The sequence below is a fragment of the Alligator mississippiensis genome, chromosome 2 (genome assembly GCF_030867095.1).
Source record: "Alligator mississippiensis isolate rAllMis1 chromosome 2, rAllMis1, whole genome shotgun sequence".
NCBI lineage: Eukaryota > Metazoa > Chordata > Crocodylia > Alligatoridae > Alligator > Alligator mississippiensis.
The window spans coordinates 85,974,994-85,990,996 of NC_081825.1; the positions used below are offsets into that span (position 1 = coordinate 85,974,994).

Consider the following 16,003-nt stretch of genomic DNA (forward strand, 5'->3'; position numbering starts at 1 on the left):
AAAGCAGGATTTTTTAGGCCAGCAACTCATTAAATGGAAAAGATTTTGAGGAAGCTAACTAATCTCATCTTCAGTCTGCTATCTTGTTCATCGCCTTTGGCAAACACATTATGGAGATTAATCCAGTAATCCTTGTTTACTGATGGACATGAAGTTTACAGTGTTGTTTACAATGGATCAACATCACCTTATAAAAGCAAATAATATATATGGATAAGTCTAAACCATTTATCTAAATACAGTCAATATTTTCCCCATTTCCTTTACTATGCCTTCATCACAAATAAAGTTCAAAAGGAAAATCCACAATAGAATTCCTATCAGAACATTTAATGGTATTTCTAACCTTTCATTAGGTTTTCTGTCTTCCCATAAAGATATTATTAAAAGATTTATTGAGACACTGGATGAAGACTGACACTGAATTCTGGTTAGCTACAGAAATGTGCTTTGTCATAACTGAATTATCAGAAGTGGCTCCACAAATAAATAAAACCATGAAGAATCTAAAAAAAAACCCCAAGGATAAAACTACCCCACCTGCTTTATCTTTCCTCTAATGTTCTCAAAGCACTTTAAAAATATCAGAGATCTAAGCAGCACAATTTCTTTGGAAGAAGGTAGGTATTAATCTTCCAAAATTACTGGTGGAACAACTGAATCACAGTCCGTTAGCCATGTTGGTCTGCAGTCACCTGACTTGCAGAACTATCATCAACATATGGAACCACCCAGACATAACAATTATTTAGCAAAATGAAATCTCTGCATCTACCCATGAAGCCTAGGGTGCTGTTATCTTTAAATCATTCTAAATCTGTGGAACTGTAGGCAGTGTTGAAGTTAGAACCAAAATTTCAGAGCAGTTGCAGGTTTAGGCTTAGTGTCATTTCTGACTTTCACAACTGTGATTTGCCACTAGTTGGCCTGGTGAGCAGGGGCCAGGGCTCCATCCCTTCTTTGGAAGTGGAGCAAGGTGGGGTAATTATGGCAAAAGTATGAAACTTGGGAAAGCATGCCTCTCTGGGCTTCATGCTTTCACTGCCCAGTCATTCTGCTTCCACTGCAGAGCTACTGCAAGTTAACCACAGAGATAGCATGGACTCAGGGAAACATACTTCCCAGGAGGCTTGGTACTAGGCAGTACTCCCCACCTCACCCCACCATCCTCAAGAATAGCCACCTCTCCCCCAATTCTCCTGGCTAGAAGAGAGCCAAGTGCCACCCAGATGTGGGACAAAGGCTCTCTGAGGGGAGGGCAGTGTGCCTGACTCCCAGCCCAAGGTCCCAGAATAGGTCTCCTGGGGTCCTTGGAGCCAACAGTGTGGAGCCACATGGGTTGGGGTCATACCCAATGTAGGTGGGTGGGAGGACTGGCCCATGGGCAGTGAAATCTGTGACGGCGGAAAGCTTGCCATGGGTAGAGGGGCTGGGAGGCATGCATCCTGGATTGCTGGATGACTGCAGATTCATCACTATCTCTGTGGAGCAGACTAATAACACCCTAGTTAGAGTTAGGTAGAGTGGCCTAAAGATAATCCTCACCCAAGTGGCATTACATTAAAGTTTCACAGATGGGTACTTAGCACAGTTTAACACCCTTTAACGCATGGACACTCCTTATTTTAAGAGCCTTTAGAATGGTTTAAAGGTAGCCTGTAACACCACTCTGAGATGCTGCCCTCTGCCCTCAGGAGTCATGGCATCTGACCATGATATTAAAAACTTAGTGTAAACAGGGGCTTTTATGTTTAACACTGCATAAAAATGCTATGCCTCAGCTACTTGAGACAAAACTAAGTAGGACAGTCCTTGTTTACAATGAGTACCCTAACTCATCAAGGTTGCATTCTAAAGTAACCTGATTTGTTAATCAAGGTATCCAGGCACATAGATAGGGCTCCTCAAGTCATCTTTGGGAAAGCCTGGAACAGAACACTTATCTCCTGTTCTCTAGTACTGTGCTTTAGCTACTTTTCTTTGTTCCTCACTTGCCTAGGAAAGGTAGATGAATATAACTTTCTAAGACAGCTGCATTGTCTCTATTATCTGCTATTCAAATACCCCAACACTTACCTTCTTTGCAATCGTGTTTGTTTTCATGTAGCACAAATCCATTGCGACACTGACAAACATAGCTTCCTACAGTGTTGATGCATTCGTGCTGGCAGCCACCGTTGTCCTTAGAACACTCATCCTTGTCTAAGAAATATACAACATGGTTCTGTGACCAACACATCTATGCACAGTTTGTAGAAACAAAAATCGTAAAGCTTTATAGGAACGTTTAAGTCCAGATAAGGATAAACTAATTGCCATGCTTCTCAGTATAGCAATATAATTGTACCCTTAGCTCTACCCATTCATTGTTCAGCCTGCAAACTTGCACCATGACAGAGAAATTTGATTGGATATTTGATTTATTTATTATTCTAGTCTTCAAAAAGGACAAAAATGTGGCTTAAAACAAAATAGAAAAAAAAACAAAACCCTTGTCTATGTTTGCTCTTCCAACTGGATGTATTGATAAGAATTTCATCAATATCTCAAGAATAGCTTTATTTCAGCAAACAAGGAGTTTTAATATCCTGTGTGCTTCATATTGGCTTCTATGGTAGAAGGATGATGTAATAACAGTTCCAAAGTTTAACAATAGTGATCAGGCCAAGCAAGGTTTCAGGCTCTGCAAGTGTGGGTTATAAAAACATAAATTATTTAACAAAAACATTCTGAATAAGTTGATTTTTTTTTCCAGCAGAAAAACAAATATGCTTCATTTTTAATGAACATAGACATTACCAAACAGCTCAGAAGGGAAAATAGATTATTAAGGAGCATACAGAAGAACCCAGTGTTAATTGTTTCAGGGAGATCTGCAGCTTAGCATACAGTTCTGTTTATTAATGAATAATCTTTTAAAAGAGCTTTGGGTGTGTTAGAAGTAAAGCAGGGAATAGGGGAGGAAATATGAACTGCATTTAACAGCTACCAAAATCGTTACAAGGAAATAAGCCAAACTAGATTAACAGGCAGTCATTCCAGCAAAAGGCATCAGCTGCCACCACTCCTGTCATTCAGCTGTTGTAATTTTAGGTGGGGCTGGTCAATTAAATCAAAACTGGCAGACTGGTCCCGACACACACACATAATACCATATTGCACAAACTTCTGGCATTTCACCATGCGGGGATGGGGAGGCAGGTTATGGTCATATCAGAGGATAGATTGATTCAGAGCATGCATCTCCTTTATCTTCCTGCTCCCTCCAAAGTATTAATGGAAGTGTTATATCATAACAAAATTAACATGCAATGGTTCAGATTTTGCTTGGTACGGTAGGGATTTCTATAGACACAAAAGTTTCCACGTACAATTTAGGTCTCTTGTTATTGCTTAACTCATATTATATTATTTCTTCCTACCTTTGCTGAAGTAATAGCACAGCAAAAGAAATCTGCTGTACGAGTTTGTACACATCAGAGCTTTACCCACCAACATGCAAGCAAAGTTTGACCAAATGACTTGCAAGCTGTTCAATAAATGCAATTTGTACTTATAATACATTGGCTATACAGAAATAGGATGATGATGTAAATTTATAGGAAAATCCTGCAAGTCAAACCCAAGCTTCTACTGCATTTTCATATAAATCACACATCTGGTTGCACTGAGAATGCTCAAGCACTTCTTGCAGATGTAAACTGATCTGAACATTAAGAAGCAGCTCAACAAATGAAAATAGTTCAGAAAAATGCACATCCTAGGGTTTACATCTGTGATCGTTTTGATTATGAAAGAAGTAAGCATAACAGCTCCAAAGTATGCTATTTGCAGAACAATACAACCCAGGCAGTCAATATCAAAAATCAATCTAAATTCAAACAAACATTTTAATCTTTCATATTTTCAAAAGCAAGTGCTAGTTAAGAAGGGGAGAGAGAAACACATGAGAAATTAGAAGACAATAGAAAATGAAACTCTATAGCTTTTTTTCTTCTAAATATTAGTAGCTCTTTTCTATTAGAAAAAGAAATGGAAGGTAAGATCAATGCATTCAAAGTTAGACACTCCAATAAAGTTCAGTCAAACAAATCTAACTTGATAAATAAATAAAAGCCCTTTGCTTTTGCCCACCTGCCAAATTGTCTGAAACAGAAACATTTGTATTAACATTAAATAAAGATGTATACTGTAGAATAATCTCTAAAGGGACAGGTGCCTAAAGAATGAGCATGTGCTGGACCCCTGCAGAGATCAACATTGTGCAAAACATTGATCACAAGATAGGAGAAGTTCTGAAGCCTAGTGAAACTACAATGGAAATAATTATTTGCCCACAGTTAATGAAGGATGCATCGGTTGAACAAGCCTTACCCACATTTTACAAGTCAGTATAGATTTTCCATCAGGTCTGTAGCCCAGTTTTAAAATTCAGGAAAAATTAGTCTGTATTAGTTATAGAAACAAATGTTTTGCTGATTAAAAACAAAACCATTTGTTACGGTGACAGATGGAAATCAGTCTCCCAGTTTTGAATGGATGCTTTCTTTATGTTGGGTCCCCCCGCCCCCTCCCCCAAATATTCAGAACAGGGAAAGATCCATTCTTAACAAAATGTTAGATATAACCATTCAGAGGGCATGTGGTCATACCTCTGAGACTCTCAGAGGCCACCAGTCTGTGAATAATACGTACTCGGCCTGAAGAAACAACCTGTATCAAGTTCTTGCATGATTCAAAAACAAAAATTTTCTCTTTGCAGGAAGCTTTCTTGTCTGTGGGGAAAAAAATGTACCAGGATGGCACCAGAAGTGAATGTGTGCTCCAACACAAACCTGCTCAAGGGTAGAAACATTTCAGATTTTTCTCTTTAAATGCTCACTGAATAATCATCCACAATAGGACCCCAAGAAAAGTCATTTTCAAAGTGCACTGAATGTAGTTACTGTTTTAAATAATCATGAAAATAATCATACTAATTTCAAACCACAAAAAATAGCCTTACAGCTCATGATATATGGAATCATTTTAACAACATGTTGTGCTTGCTGTTTAATCTTCCCACCACTTACAAGCCTTATTTAAAGAAATGATTAGGGATACTTTCAGGAAGCCATCACTTTTTCTACAAAGAATGTTAAACATTGTTCCCCCACGCCTCCTCGGAAGCAAGGTCATATTGCGTGATTCAGAAGCCCGCCATTCTCTACAGTCAAAGTAGCTTAAAAACTAATTTACAGTTATATAACATTTGTTCTGCTACCAATCAAAAATCATCCTGAAACAGCCTCTGGTCCACCATATACAAATATACACAGTTATTCTTAGCTACGTAAGTGTGCATTATGAAAATCTGGGTGGCGGTAGTGTAGTGAACAGGTAATAATTTATTATTAGAAGAAAATGGTCATGTTAATGGAATTCCGATCCATTTCTTCTGATCAACTAAAATGCACATTTCAGACCAAGTGCCCATCTTGGTTCTTTTTACAAGCCTCCACTTAGGTTTTAGTATGCATTCATTAAAACTGTCATTCATGTCAGTCTTTGATACTAAGAGATAGCTAGCCATGTTAGTCTGAAGTCAGGCAGAAGAAAAGCAGAAGAGCACCTTAGTGACTAACTTGTTCAGAAAGTAGTCTACTTTGTTAGAAGCTATGAATGCTCCATCAGATGTATCCAATTAATTACCATACTTAAGGGTGCATAGGTTGACACTGTGCATAGGTCAACTCCCAGCTTTCTGATCTGAAAGGTAAGGATTTCCATAGGCACAGTGTATAAGTCAGAGCCAGGCTCAGTGCTTGGCTGCCACAGCCCCATCTCATGTGAGCAGCGCTACTCACAGGGGATAAGGCCGCGCCAGCCAAGCACTGAGCCTGGCCAAGCCCAGCCCCATCCCAATCCCCATCCTCTACGAGTGGCACTGTGCTCGTAGGGGATGGAGCCGCTGAGAGAGTGGTGCTGCTGAATGCCGAGCTGGTGCTGCTTGCAGGGAATGAGGCCACCCCATCCCCTGAGAGCGGTGCAAGGCTTGGCATTCGGCAGTGCTACTTGCAGCAGACAGAGCCAGGCTTGAGGCTTGGCTGGCATGGCTCCATCCCCTGCAAGCCTGGTGCCACTGACAGGGGACAGAGATGGGGTTGGGCTCAGCGCTCAGGTGGCGTAGCCTCATCCCCTGCAACTGGCACCAGCAGCACCGCTCGCAAGGGGTGGAGCCAAACCAGCCAAGTGCTGAACCCAGCCAAGCCCAGCCCCATCCCCTATTTTTGATGTGGCATGTTGTATAAGTTGAGTTTGATTCTTAAGACACAAAAATTGGCTTCAAAACTTGACTTATACACCTTGTGGGGCACACCTTGTGCTGCTGCTACTTGTCCCCAGGGAATGCCCATGTAATGCACACTCTAGTGCATGGCAGGTTACCCTGGGTAGGGTATGAAAGGCTGGGGCCAGCAACTGTGGTGGCCACAACAGCCTTACCTGGAGTCCTAGGGGGTCTCAGGAAGCTGCAGCCATGGCACTCCTGCAGCTGGGAACATGGTAAGCAGCCAGAGAGTGTGGCTAGAGCTGGCCAGGCTCTGGTTTTGGTAAGCATGCTGCCAGCATGTGCACTACTGTGTTTTTTTATGGTGCGGGTTTTTTTTGACCCCAGGATCTCCCGGGGTCAAAACAACTCCCCAGTGCTGCAAGGCAGCAGTGCAGGGCATGCCTGCAAATGCAGCATGCGACTCCTGAGATGCGTCTGCTGCACCACATAATGCATGTCTGTGCTTGTCTGGATGCAACGTAAGGTGCCACCCTGCCCTGCCTTTTGCCAGTCTTTGATACTGAGAACTGACTATATGAAGATGAAATTCTATATTGGCACAATCCACAATGCCTGTATTCCTGGGTGGATAATAACTTCGCAAGAATTGTTGATGTGTTAAATTTGCCAAAATTGACTATATGAAATGTCTCATGCAGAAGACACAGTCAATTATTTTTTAGACAATTTCAAGGAACATCATATTGAACAGACCGGTATCCTGTTTCCATCACTGCCCCAAACCAAACACTAAGCAGAAAATGCTTGACCCAAAAGTTACCTACAAATCTTCCACAGCAACTGGCTTATGCCATAACAAATTAGGGACTATATTCTTTCCAAAGTCATTTTTAAGTTTTTACTATTCTAAAATTGTCTATTGCTATTAAATAAATGTCCAAAAATTTAAATACTCCTTAACTTTACACTGAGGCGATAATTTGTAGTAGTATGTTTTATAGGCTAATTATGGAAAAATATCAATTTGAATTTGCCATATTTCAAATTAACTGATCATTCGTGAATTTAAAAAGGAGTACAAGTCTTTAAGAAGTATTTCTCAAACAACTAATTTTGTATAAATGTATCATCTCTTTCCGGTTTACTCATCTATTCTCCAAGATCAACATCACCCATACCTTTCATCCTTGAAGGAATTGGGATATTAAGCTTTGTAGTTTTGTTAATTTCTGGGAAGGAGATCTTATCCACTTACCTACGTGCTTCATTACATATATAGATTATGTGAAGCTGTAAAGCGAGGGCAAAGAGCCCTTTTTTTCTTTTTAATAATCACATTGTATTTCAGCTACTGGACTGTCCAGCAGCTTCTATGAAATCCATGACTGATAAATCTGAGGTGGTATTTCTTGCTTTTTTTCAGACACTATGATTATTATCTGTGAGACTGTTACAGAGCTTGTTTGGTTTGAGTTAACTTTAACCTGCCTGGAGCTCAGTGTTTCACTGAGGATTAAGATTGGTGATTATCGTTCCCATTTGAATGAATAATTCTGGCTGATGTAAACACCTTTTCTAGTCATATAAGACTTGGCATCTCCAAGTTAGACTGCTGCAGTGTGGTCCTAATTTAGCTCCCTTCAAAATTCTAGACGCTATAAATGTTGGGAAATATAGCTCCTTGTTTGCTCCCTTATATAACACCCGGGAGCACATTATACCCAACTTCCTGCCAGAGGACATATACCAATGTCTTCTTACTGCAATTTAAATCCTTCATAGCTAAGATTGCCTCCTGCCCTTGCTCCTGTTCCAACACTTATAGAACTTGGGTTCTACCAATATTGAGTTGGCAGGTTGCTAACTTTCATGGCTGAGTGACTTTGGTTATAAAATTCCCTTCCAAGGGAAACTCAAAAGAATATCTTAATTGTGCATAAGGCATGTACCACCTTCCCTTTATTCAGAGCAGTTTATTTTTAAAAATGTCTTGGCTTCTCCCTTGTTTGGTTAAAGTATTGTGCTCTTGCTTAGCATTGCATGCATCTCTTGTTGCCATACGTATTGCAAGATAGATAGTTTGCTTCCCCATGGACTAAATGTTTTTGGTGGTTACAGACTGTATAATTAGGGTTGTTAAGATTTGTTTTAACATCTTCTAATACATTTATTATGATTATTGTACTTTCCTTAAATGTTTCCCCAAGAGGTACTTAATACACTGAGAACCAGACATAAATTATGCTAGCATACTGTACTTTAACCTCTACTCTGCTAAACACTGTCTTGTAAGGCACAATTAAATAAGGAATACAGACCCAGGTCCAAGTTAAATGATGAACAAATATCAGCTTCCAAAGGTCAAAATGGGTGCTGATAATTTCAGTCCATATTAAACTCCTGCTCCGTGGATCAAGAGCATATGCTGCCCAGATCAAGGAATTTCCAGTGAGTTACCTGTCATTCCTCTTTTAGCAGCAGTGAGAGTTGGGCAGCTAGGATTGTTCAACTACTCTGAGAACAAGGGAATGGCAGACTTGTTTTACCTAATTTCAAACAAGGGAATGGCAAACATCTTGGGCTCTAAGTTTGACTCAGATTTAAACAATAACTGGCTTTAGTTTTGCTTAGGAGAGCCTGTAAAAAACCCCCAAAAACAATGGGGGTAAAAATAGATCAAATCAGAAGAAAACAATCCAAAGTCACTATCTACACATGTGCCCATATTAGGGTGTAGTACATTAACTCCACCATAAGATAGTACTTGTCCTGGACAATATTATCCTATGGTGGAGTAATTCACACCACTACAACACATGTGTAGATGGTGCCCAGGGCTGGCTAGGAAAGTGGGGTGGGCTTGCTGCCTGCCAGATAGCCCTGTACTATAGCACCTTTGTGCCCCAGCCAGCCCTTCTGCTGCCCGATGTTGGCACCCAGAGCCCAGAGGTGATTTGTGGGGCCCCCTGCCAGCCAGGGGCTTCACCACCCCAACTCAACATGCTGCAGTAATGGGCACACATGGAAATTCTGTGCCTGGGAGAAATAAACTCTGGCACAATCTGTACCAGAGTTTATTTCTTCACCCTAATTGCACATGTAGATGATCCCAGAGACTATGAAAAAGGAGTTAAAAGAATCTCTTGAAAAATAAATGCATTATATAACATATACAGAATACAAATACTCATTTGGATTAGCCTAGCTTCTGATGGGTCAGAAATCACATCTACTCTTCCAAGGACACAATGCAGGTTTCCTAGCTAGAGACATATTTTAGTTCAGATTCATTTCTGATGTTAGAGGATTTACTCCATAACAGGCCATTAAGATCATGTGTAAACTACGTTAGTTTTCAAACCTAGATAACAAAAGAAAAAAGAAAAAAAGTAAAGCAGTCCCTGAAAATAAAGATAATTTAACAAGGAAAAAAGGAAAAATAATAGTTCCTAGGGTTCATAAGTCCTTTACTTGCACTTCATGAACAACAACCCTACTCTCTTGCTAATATAATCTAAGTTCTTTATAATACAAGACCAATTTATAATATGAAAATCACTAATAGTTTTAAAACACTGAAAATTAAAAGATATGTAAAAAATATTTCTTGAACACAATTCTGAATTTAAACTTTCAAACAGTCATTAGGTTCATCTACATCTTTGGGGCTATGACTAATAAGAATATTGGAATTAATGTCAGAGCTACCCTTATTGATGGCCTAACTCCATAGGCATCAAAACAATGGGCATGTGCACACATGCAGGCACATGCGCTTGCAGCAGTTCATATAGGAGTGGCACAAATTTGTGCCAGGGATTTTTGCCTCAGTACACATGCCCAGAAATGTACTTTGTGTGTGGGGCAAGTTGTGCCACCTGTGATGCCCTACCAGTATAAAAACCTGCCCCTGTGCTGGCCCCTCATTAAAAATACCCAAAATAGTGTTCTTTCACTATTAAAATGAAATGCAACTATATAGAGAGAGATCAGTTGGGCAATGTTTTATTGATATATTTACAGGTTTAAAGCAATTTGGAAGCCTACCAGTGCCTCTATCATCATAATAAAATGGATTCTATATGGATATCTATACACTTCGGCATTTACTTTTGGTTTTTTTGTCATAGAAAAATCAGAGCTACCCCTACCTTCTTCGCTCAACAGGAGGTACAGCACTGAGCAGCACTGATATGCCAGTGCCCTGCCCCTGCCCCTCACAATCAACCCACAGCATGCCCTACTCCTCAGTCCCCTCACTCCTGGCCCACAGCCCCTGCCTGCCCCTACTAGCTCCCTCCCAGTCACAGCTCTGTCCCAGCACCAGGACATGAGTCCAACTGCAGCTGTCCCACCCGCTGCTTTGTGGCTCTGAGCTGTTCTGCTCCCTGTTCCATGCTATCCCTGGGAAACCCTTGACTGTGGATCAGGAACTGAACTGGGCCCTTTCCTCCCAGGCCAGCCTCCCCCTGCACAGGCTGTTCTAGGGGGGCAAGGGCTCTGGAGATCTTTCCTACCCTGAGCATTCCCCTACCCCAACCCCCATTTCTCTCTCACAACCCCCTGCTGCCACCTCCACCCTTCCCCCCAGTCCATCACACCCCACAAGTGATTCCTGGGACACATGTCCCAGCACTGGTGTAAGCATGGGGCAGGGCTGCAGTGTGGCAGTTGCCCCTGCAGCCGCTGCTCCCACCAGCAGTTCCCTTCCCATCCTATGTGGCTGGCTGGACATGCAGAGTGTGAGATTTGTGTGGGGGATGTGGGGTTTGTGGGAGTGAGGTTTGGTGGGGTATGGGGCTTGTGTAGGGGCTTGGGGTTTGTGGCTGTGTATGTGGGTAAATTGTGGCAGGACTGTGGGTGTGAGGGGCTGTTCAGGAGGGTTGGGTCTATTGACTCCCCTGAAAAGCACATCCCCCCTGCATAGCTCACTGACAGCCCACCCTGCCCCCCTCCCCCCCCACATGGCATACATGCTCCCTCACGGCACACATAACCCTTCCGCAACAGCAGTAGTCATCAGGATGTTCAGAGCCCTCCTGGCACAGCCCCCACATGGTGCAGGGTGGTGCAAGACAGCGCAGTGTGACCCCAGCTGCCTGGCACCCAGCACTGCATGTGCAACATAACATGGGCCTGGCCCGGCCCAGGGCTATGCACCTTCAGGCAGGACTATCACCCGGGACCTGGCACTGATCGCACGGGCCACGTGTCATGCTGGGCCATGTCCTGCCTCCATGGATCCGGCCCAGCCTGACGGTGCATGGGGCCTGTGGGAGCAGGACCGGGTCTGGCATTAGACATGGTCACTGTGAGTGGTGCCAGCCCAAGTGGCCTGGTCCTGCCCGAAGGTGCACATCCCCGCTCCGGGCCAGGCCAGGCCAGGCCAGGGCGATGTGGCACAGGAAATGTCAGGTGCCAGGCAGCCCACACCATGCTGTGGGAGGGAGCTGTGCCAGGAGGACACCGAGTGCCCTGATGGCCGTTGCTGCTGTGGGATGGCTGTGGGCCCTGCAAGGGACAAGCAGGGAACCCACCCCTCCACAGCAGCCACCCCCACACACAGTCCCTGCTTCAGTCCCCTCCAACCCTACTCCCTATTTACCAAGGGGCAGAGCTCAGGTCCAGGTCACTGCAGCCTGCACCACTCCTTGCCCCACACAGGGAGGCAGTGTGCTGCAGCACTGGATCAAGGGGCAACCATAGAGATGCTCTGGCTGGCTACCACAGCATCTCTTTGGAGGACCCCAATCTCCAGGTGCACCTCAGGGCATGGTCCTGGACCATGTCCTGCCCCACTTTTTTTCTGTGGGTTTTTTGATACTTGGATTTCCAGGTATCAAATTTTAAGCCCACGCTGCAAATATGCAGTGTGGGGAACATTTTTTCATTTGCAATGTGCCTCTTGCAGCATCTCAAACTAGTTTGAAATGCTGCAAGAGGCAGGTGTGTCCTCATCTGGATGCGTCCAATAAGGTTTAACTGGGAAACATGAATAATATATACTAACAGTGACTATGCTCACTTTTACTCATGTGAGTAATCCTTTCTAATGTAACAGGTAGGATTATTGAGCCTGTGTATATAAGACAAGACTATTCACTGATGGATGACACTCTTAAGCTGTATGCACATAGACTTTTACTCTAGGCATGCAGTTAAACTTAAAGCTTTACAATAATCTAAAATGATATTTTACAAGGAAAATAAAATTCTTTGACTGAAAGATGCCATTAATACAAACCAGAAACTGATCTGAATGACTTTGCCCACAAGAATGTAATTATAAGCAAATACAATATATTTAAAGATTTCAAGAGGTAATACACTTGCTAATTTTTTGTTTCCTTGTTTGGGAAAAAACACTTTCTTTGCTCTTTCATCGTTATTAGTATAAACTATCTAAGGAGATGTTAAAAAAAAAACTGCCTTTCAGGACCGCTACATTATAGACATCTTGTCTTTATAAATACAGCCTCAGATGGATATTTTAACCACTTTGTAAAAATTCTAAGCAGTGTCATTTTACGCTGCATCATACGTTTAACTTTGTTGCAAAACTGCAGTCATTCATCATTTACCAGAGCAGAAATTGCTTTCACTTAGACTTCTGTGCTATAACAAAATTCTAGTATTAATATATGCTAGGAAAACATTAAATACTAAACATAATTAAATATCTAGACAGCCAGAAGCTTAACTCTTAGAAAACTAGGGGTAAGATTCCAGATACTGTACCAAATTGTCTAGGGAAAGACATTACACATAAACTGGTTTAAGTGATCAGAAATTGGTTTAAATCTGTAACAGAACAGACGTCCAGTGCATATAAACCAGTCTGAAAATGGCTGAAAGCAGTTTGATATAAACCTGGTAGAACGCAGTATCAGATTTAACTGATTTCAGTGAAACCAGTTTATGGAATGTCTGTCCCAATGTCTTCCTGGTTTTAGTTAAACCAGAGACCCCCAGCATGCCAGAGACTTCGTAGCTCTGGGTAGGGCTCTCTGCTCCAGAGAGCTGGGCTGGCCCCTCCCCTGGAGCTCTGACGGAGGCTGCAGGTACAGCAGTGTGTGCCTGGCTTCCTCCTGCTCCCTTTTCACCACTCGGTGCTCAAGCAGGGATTCCCCCCTCCCCTCTGCCTTACACAGACACGTCTCAGCACTAGCTAGCATACTACATGCTGGCTACAGTTCGCGCTATGAGAGACAGGACAAAGGCAGTGTTGGCTCAGGGCTTTTTGGAGCTAATCAACAGGTAGCTGGTAGCGTCCCTCCATGCCTTCCTTGGTAAAAGTTGTTTAAAGAAGAGCTTGAACTAATAAGAGATGCTTTGTTTTGTTTGATAGGCTGATAAATGCTAACAACTCCCTGTGTAACTCCCTGCTGTGTAACTAAATGCTCTGTTATCAACAGCAGGGGGGGAGAACCCTTCCCTAATCAGAGCGTCCTGTAGGGGCCTGGCCACACCCCTCCCTCAGCTCAGTACTATGAAAGGGAAGGGAGGGCTGCTATAGCGCCTCCAGCTTCTAGCCTGAGCCACTGCAGGCATGTGCCTGCATTTCTGGAATGAAAAAATGAATGTCTATCCACCTCCAAATCAGTTCAAGCACTGCAAGTTAGACTAACCTGCAAAGATTGTATCAATCCAGGCTCAGGCTTTTTAAATGTCTGTCTCTAGCCCTTATGCTTAAATGAACCTGCAGCAACCGAAGAATAATTCCATTGTTATCACAATGGAACATCCTGCCACAAGAACAAATTATTATTATGTGGCCCTACGTATATGCTTACTAAACCCTCCCCTCCACCCCCCATATATTTGCTTATAAGCTTAACTTGACTCATGCAAGTAGTTCCACTGAAGTCAATGATGCACATATACAGCTGGTGTAAACAGTTATAGCTACACTAAAGTCAGTGGAGTTATCACAGTTTCCATCAATGGATGATCTGTCTTGTGCCAGTGAGATTAGCATATGATTAAACAAAAAGGTAGTACTCTAGAAATACAAATAAAAGTAGTATATCATCTGTATCATATTATGATTGGGATTAAAAAGGAAAGTAGAACAAAAATTGTGATTATGTTGGACACACTTTGTGAGATTTTCCTTTTATAGGCTTATATTTCAATTCAAGACAATATAAGAAGAAAGAACAGCTATTTCTATTTTTAACAGAAAATTTAAATGTTATAAGCAGAAGGAAAAAGGCATTTTATACTTATCACACATGAACAATATCCACTGCTTCTAGACACTTTGTATTCAGAAGCATCTGTTAATACATAGGAGGGATTTTCAGTACCTGAAAAGAAATGGGCCTTGAAGCCTTTCTTTGAGACAGTGTTGTCAGATCTGAACTCAATTCTCATGTTGTTGTACTGTGATGTGATCACTTCAGGCACTTCTGTACCACAAAATTTACCATGCAGTTTAGAATCAGAAGAAAGGCCACTACGGATCTCCACATAATCATATTTGCAAACCTGGGAACAAAGATCTTTATTTTAATCAAATGATCTTTCACATAAAATGTATGATCTTTTATGTTACTTTGACATTAAGCCATCAAGAAATAAAGTATTTTATAACATTATTAGTATCTTTTGCTGCAAATCTCAAATTCTTTTATAGTGATGTGTATGGATTTTATTCCAATATATTTGCAGGCACACTAAAACATATCTAGAAATTAGAAGTTTAAAAATTAAATCTTTTAGGACAAAGTTCATTCATATACACATACACACACACACACACATATATATATAATCTACATTTTAAAATGTTTAAGAATTCAGCCATTTAATTGAGAAGGAAAAAAGTAGTCTGAAGACATTTGACTAAGACCTGCAAATGTCCACTTTGAAGAATAAAAACCATCTTTCAGTTGATGAACAAGAATCCAAAAACTATGAATGTTAATATTGGACCCTATACCTTTAAACAAAATGGATTGCCTTTCATATGGAAATGGGACACACAAAGTTTTTTTTATATTTTTTTTTTTTACTTATGAGAATATAAATCTTCAGTATTAATCCTAACATCTTTTTTTAACAGTAGTACATCTATAATGCAACAGGCTAATACATGTAATTTTCATTAAGCAATTAAAAAAAAAATCACCCCTTATGCAATACTCATAATACTTTCAGTGCATAATCCCTTGTCCACATAAACCTTCCACCCAAAAATACTTCTAAGCTTCTTAAGCTCAACTATCAATCATTTAATCAAAAATGTCCTACTTGTCTGCAATTAATAGCTTAAGAGAAAACAGTGGCCTGAAGGATTCGGATAGGACACAGATTGTGCATTAAATCCAAGTACACGCATGCAAGATTATTTTGGTTTTTGTTACTTATAAACCATGAACATAATTTTCAATGTTTCCCCATACTTTAATGCTTCCAAACTAATATTTGAAAAGTACTTATAATTAAAGATGTGGAAACACAGCTAATTCAATCATGATTAGATGTAAGACTCTTAACAGAAACAATATTAACTTAACAGCTAAAGTTTATTTTTACTGATCTAGTTTTGAGCTAAATCTCATCTCAGTGCCTTTGGATTTATAAATACAGGTTCCAATAATGTTAATAAATCTCAATATCCTTCTCTGTACAAAGATTATGTATTAAGGTGAATTGTGATGTTTTAGTGGGTTTTAAGTAGACCTTTATCCAAGCGTAGACTTTTGTAGTTTAGTTTCCTTTATATAG

At 41.1% G+C, this 16,003-nt stretch overlaps 1 protein-coding gene across 4 annotated transcripts in view; it reads right to left on the reverse strand.

The window, feature by feature from the left end:
* TLL1 (tolloid like 1) overlaps positions 1 to 16,003 on the reverse strand; it is a 280,326-nt gene that overhangs the window by 68,915 nt on the left and 195,408 nt on the right. For 3 of the 4 annotated variants that reach the window (XM_059721901.1, XM_019481422.2, XM_059721902.1), the window contains exons 16-18: positions 14,581 to 14,761; positions 4,653 to 4,775; positions 2,077 to 2,202 (exon numbers count right to left, since the gene is read on the reverse strand). In XM_059721901.1, the coding sequence (XP_059577884.1) occupies positions 2,077 to 2,202; positions 4,653 to 4,775; positions 14,581 to 14,761 (430 nt within the window). The remainder of the gene's footprint in view (positions 1 to 2,076; positions 2,203 to 4,652; positions 4,776 to 14,580; positions 14,762 to 16,003) is intronic. The other variant, XM_014611599.3, reaches the window with a different exon arrangement.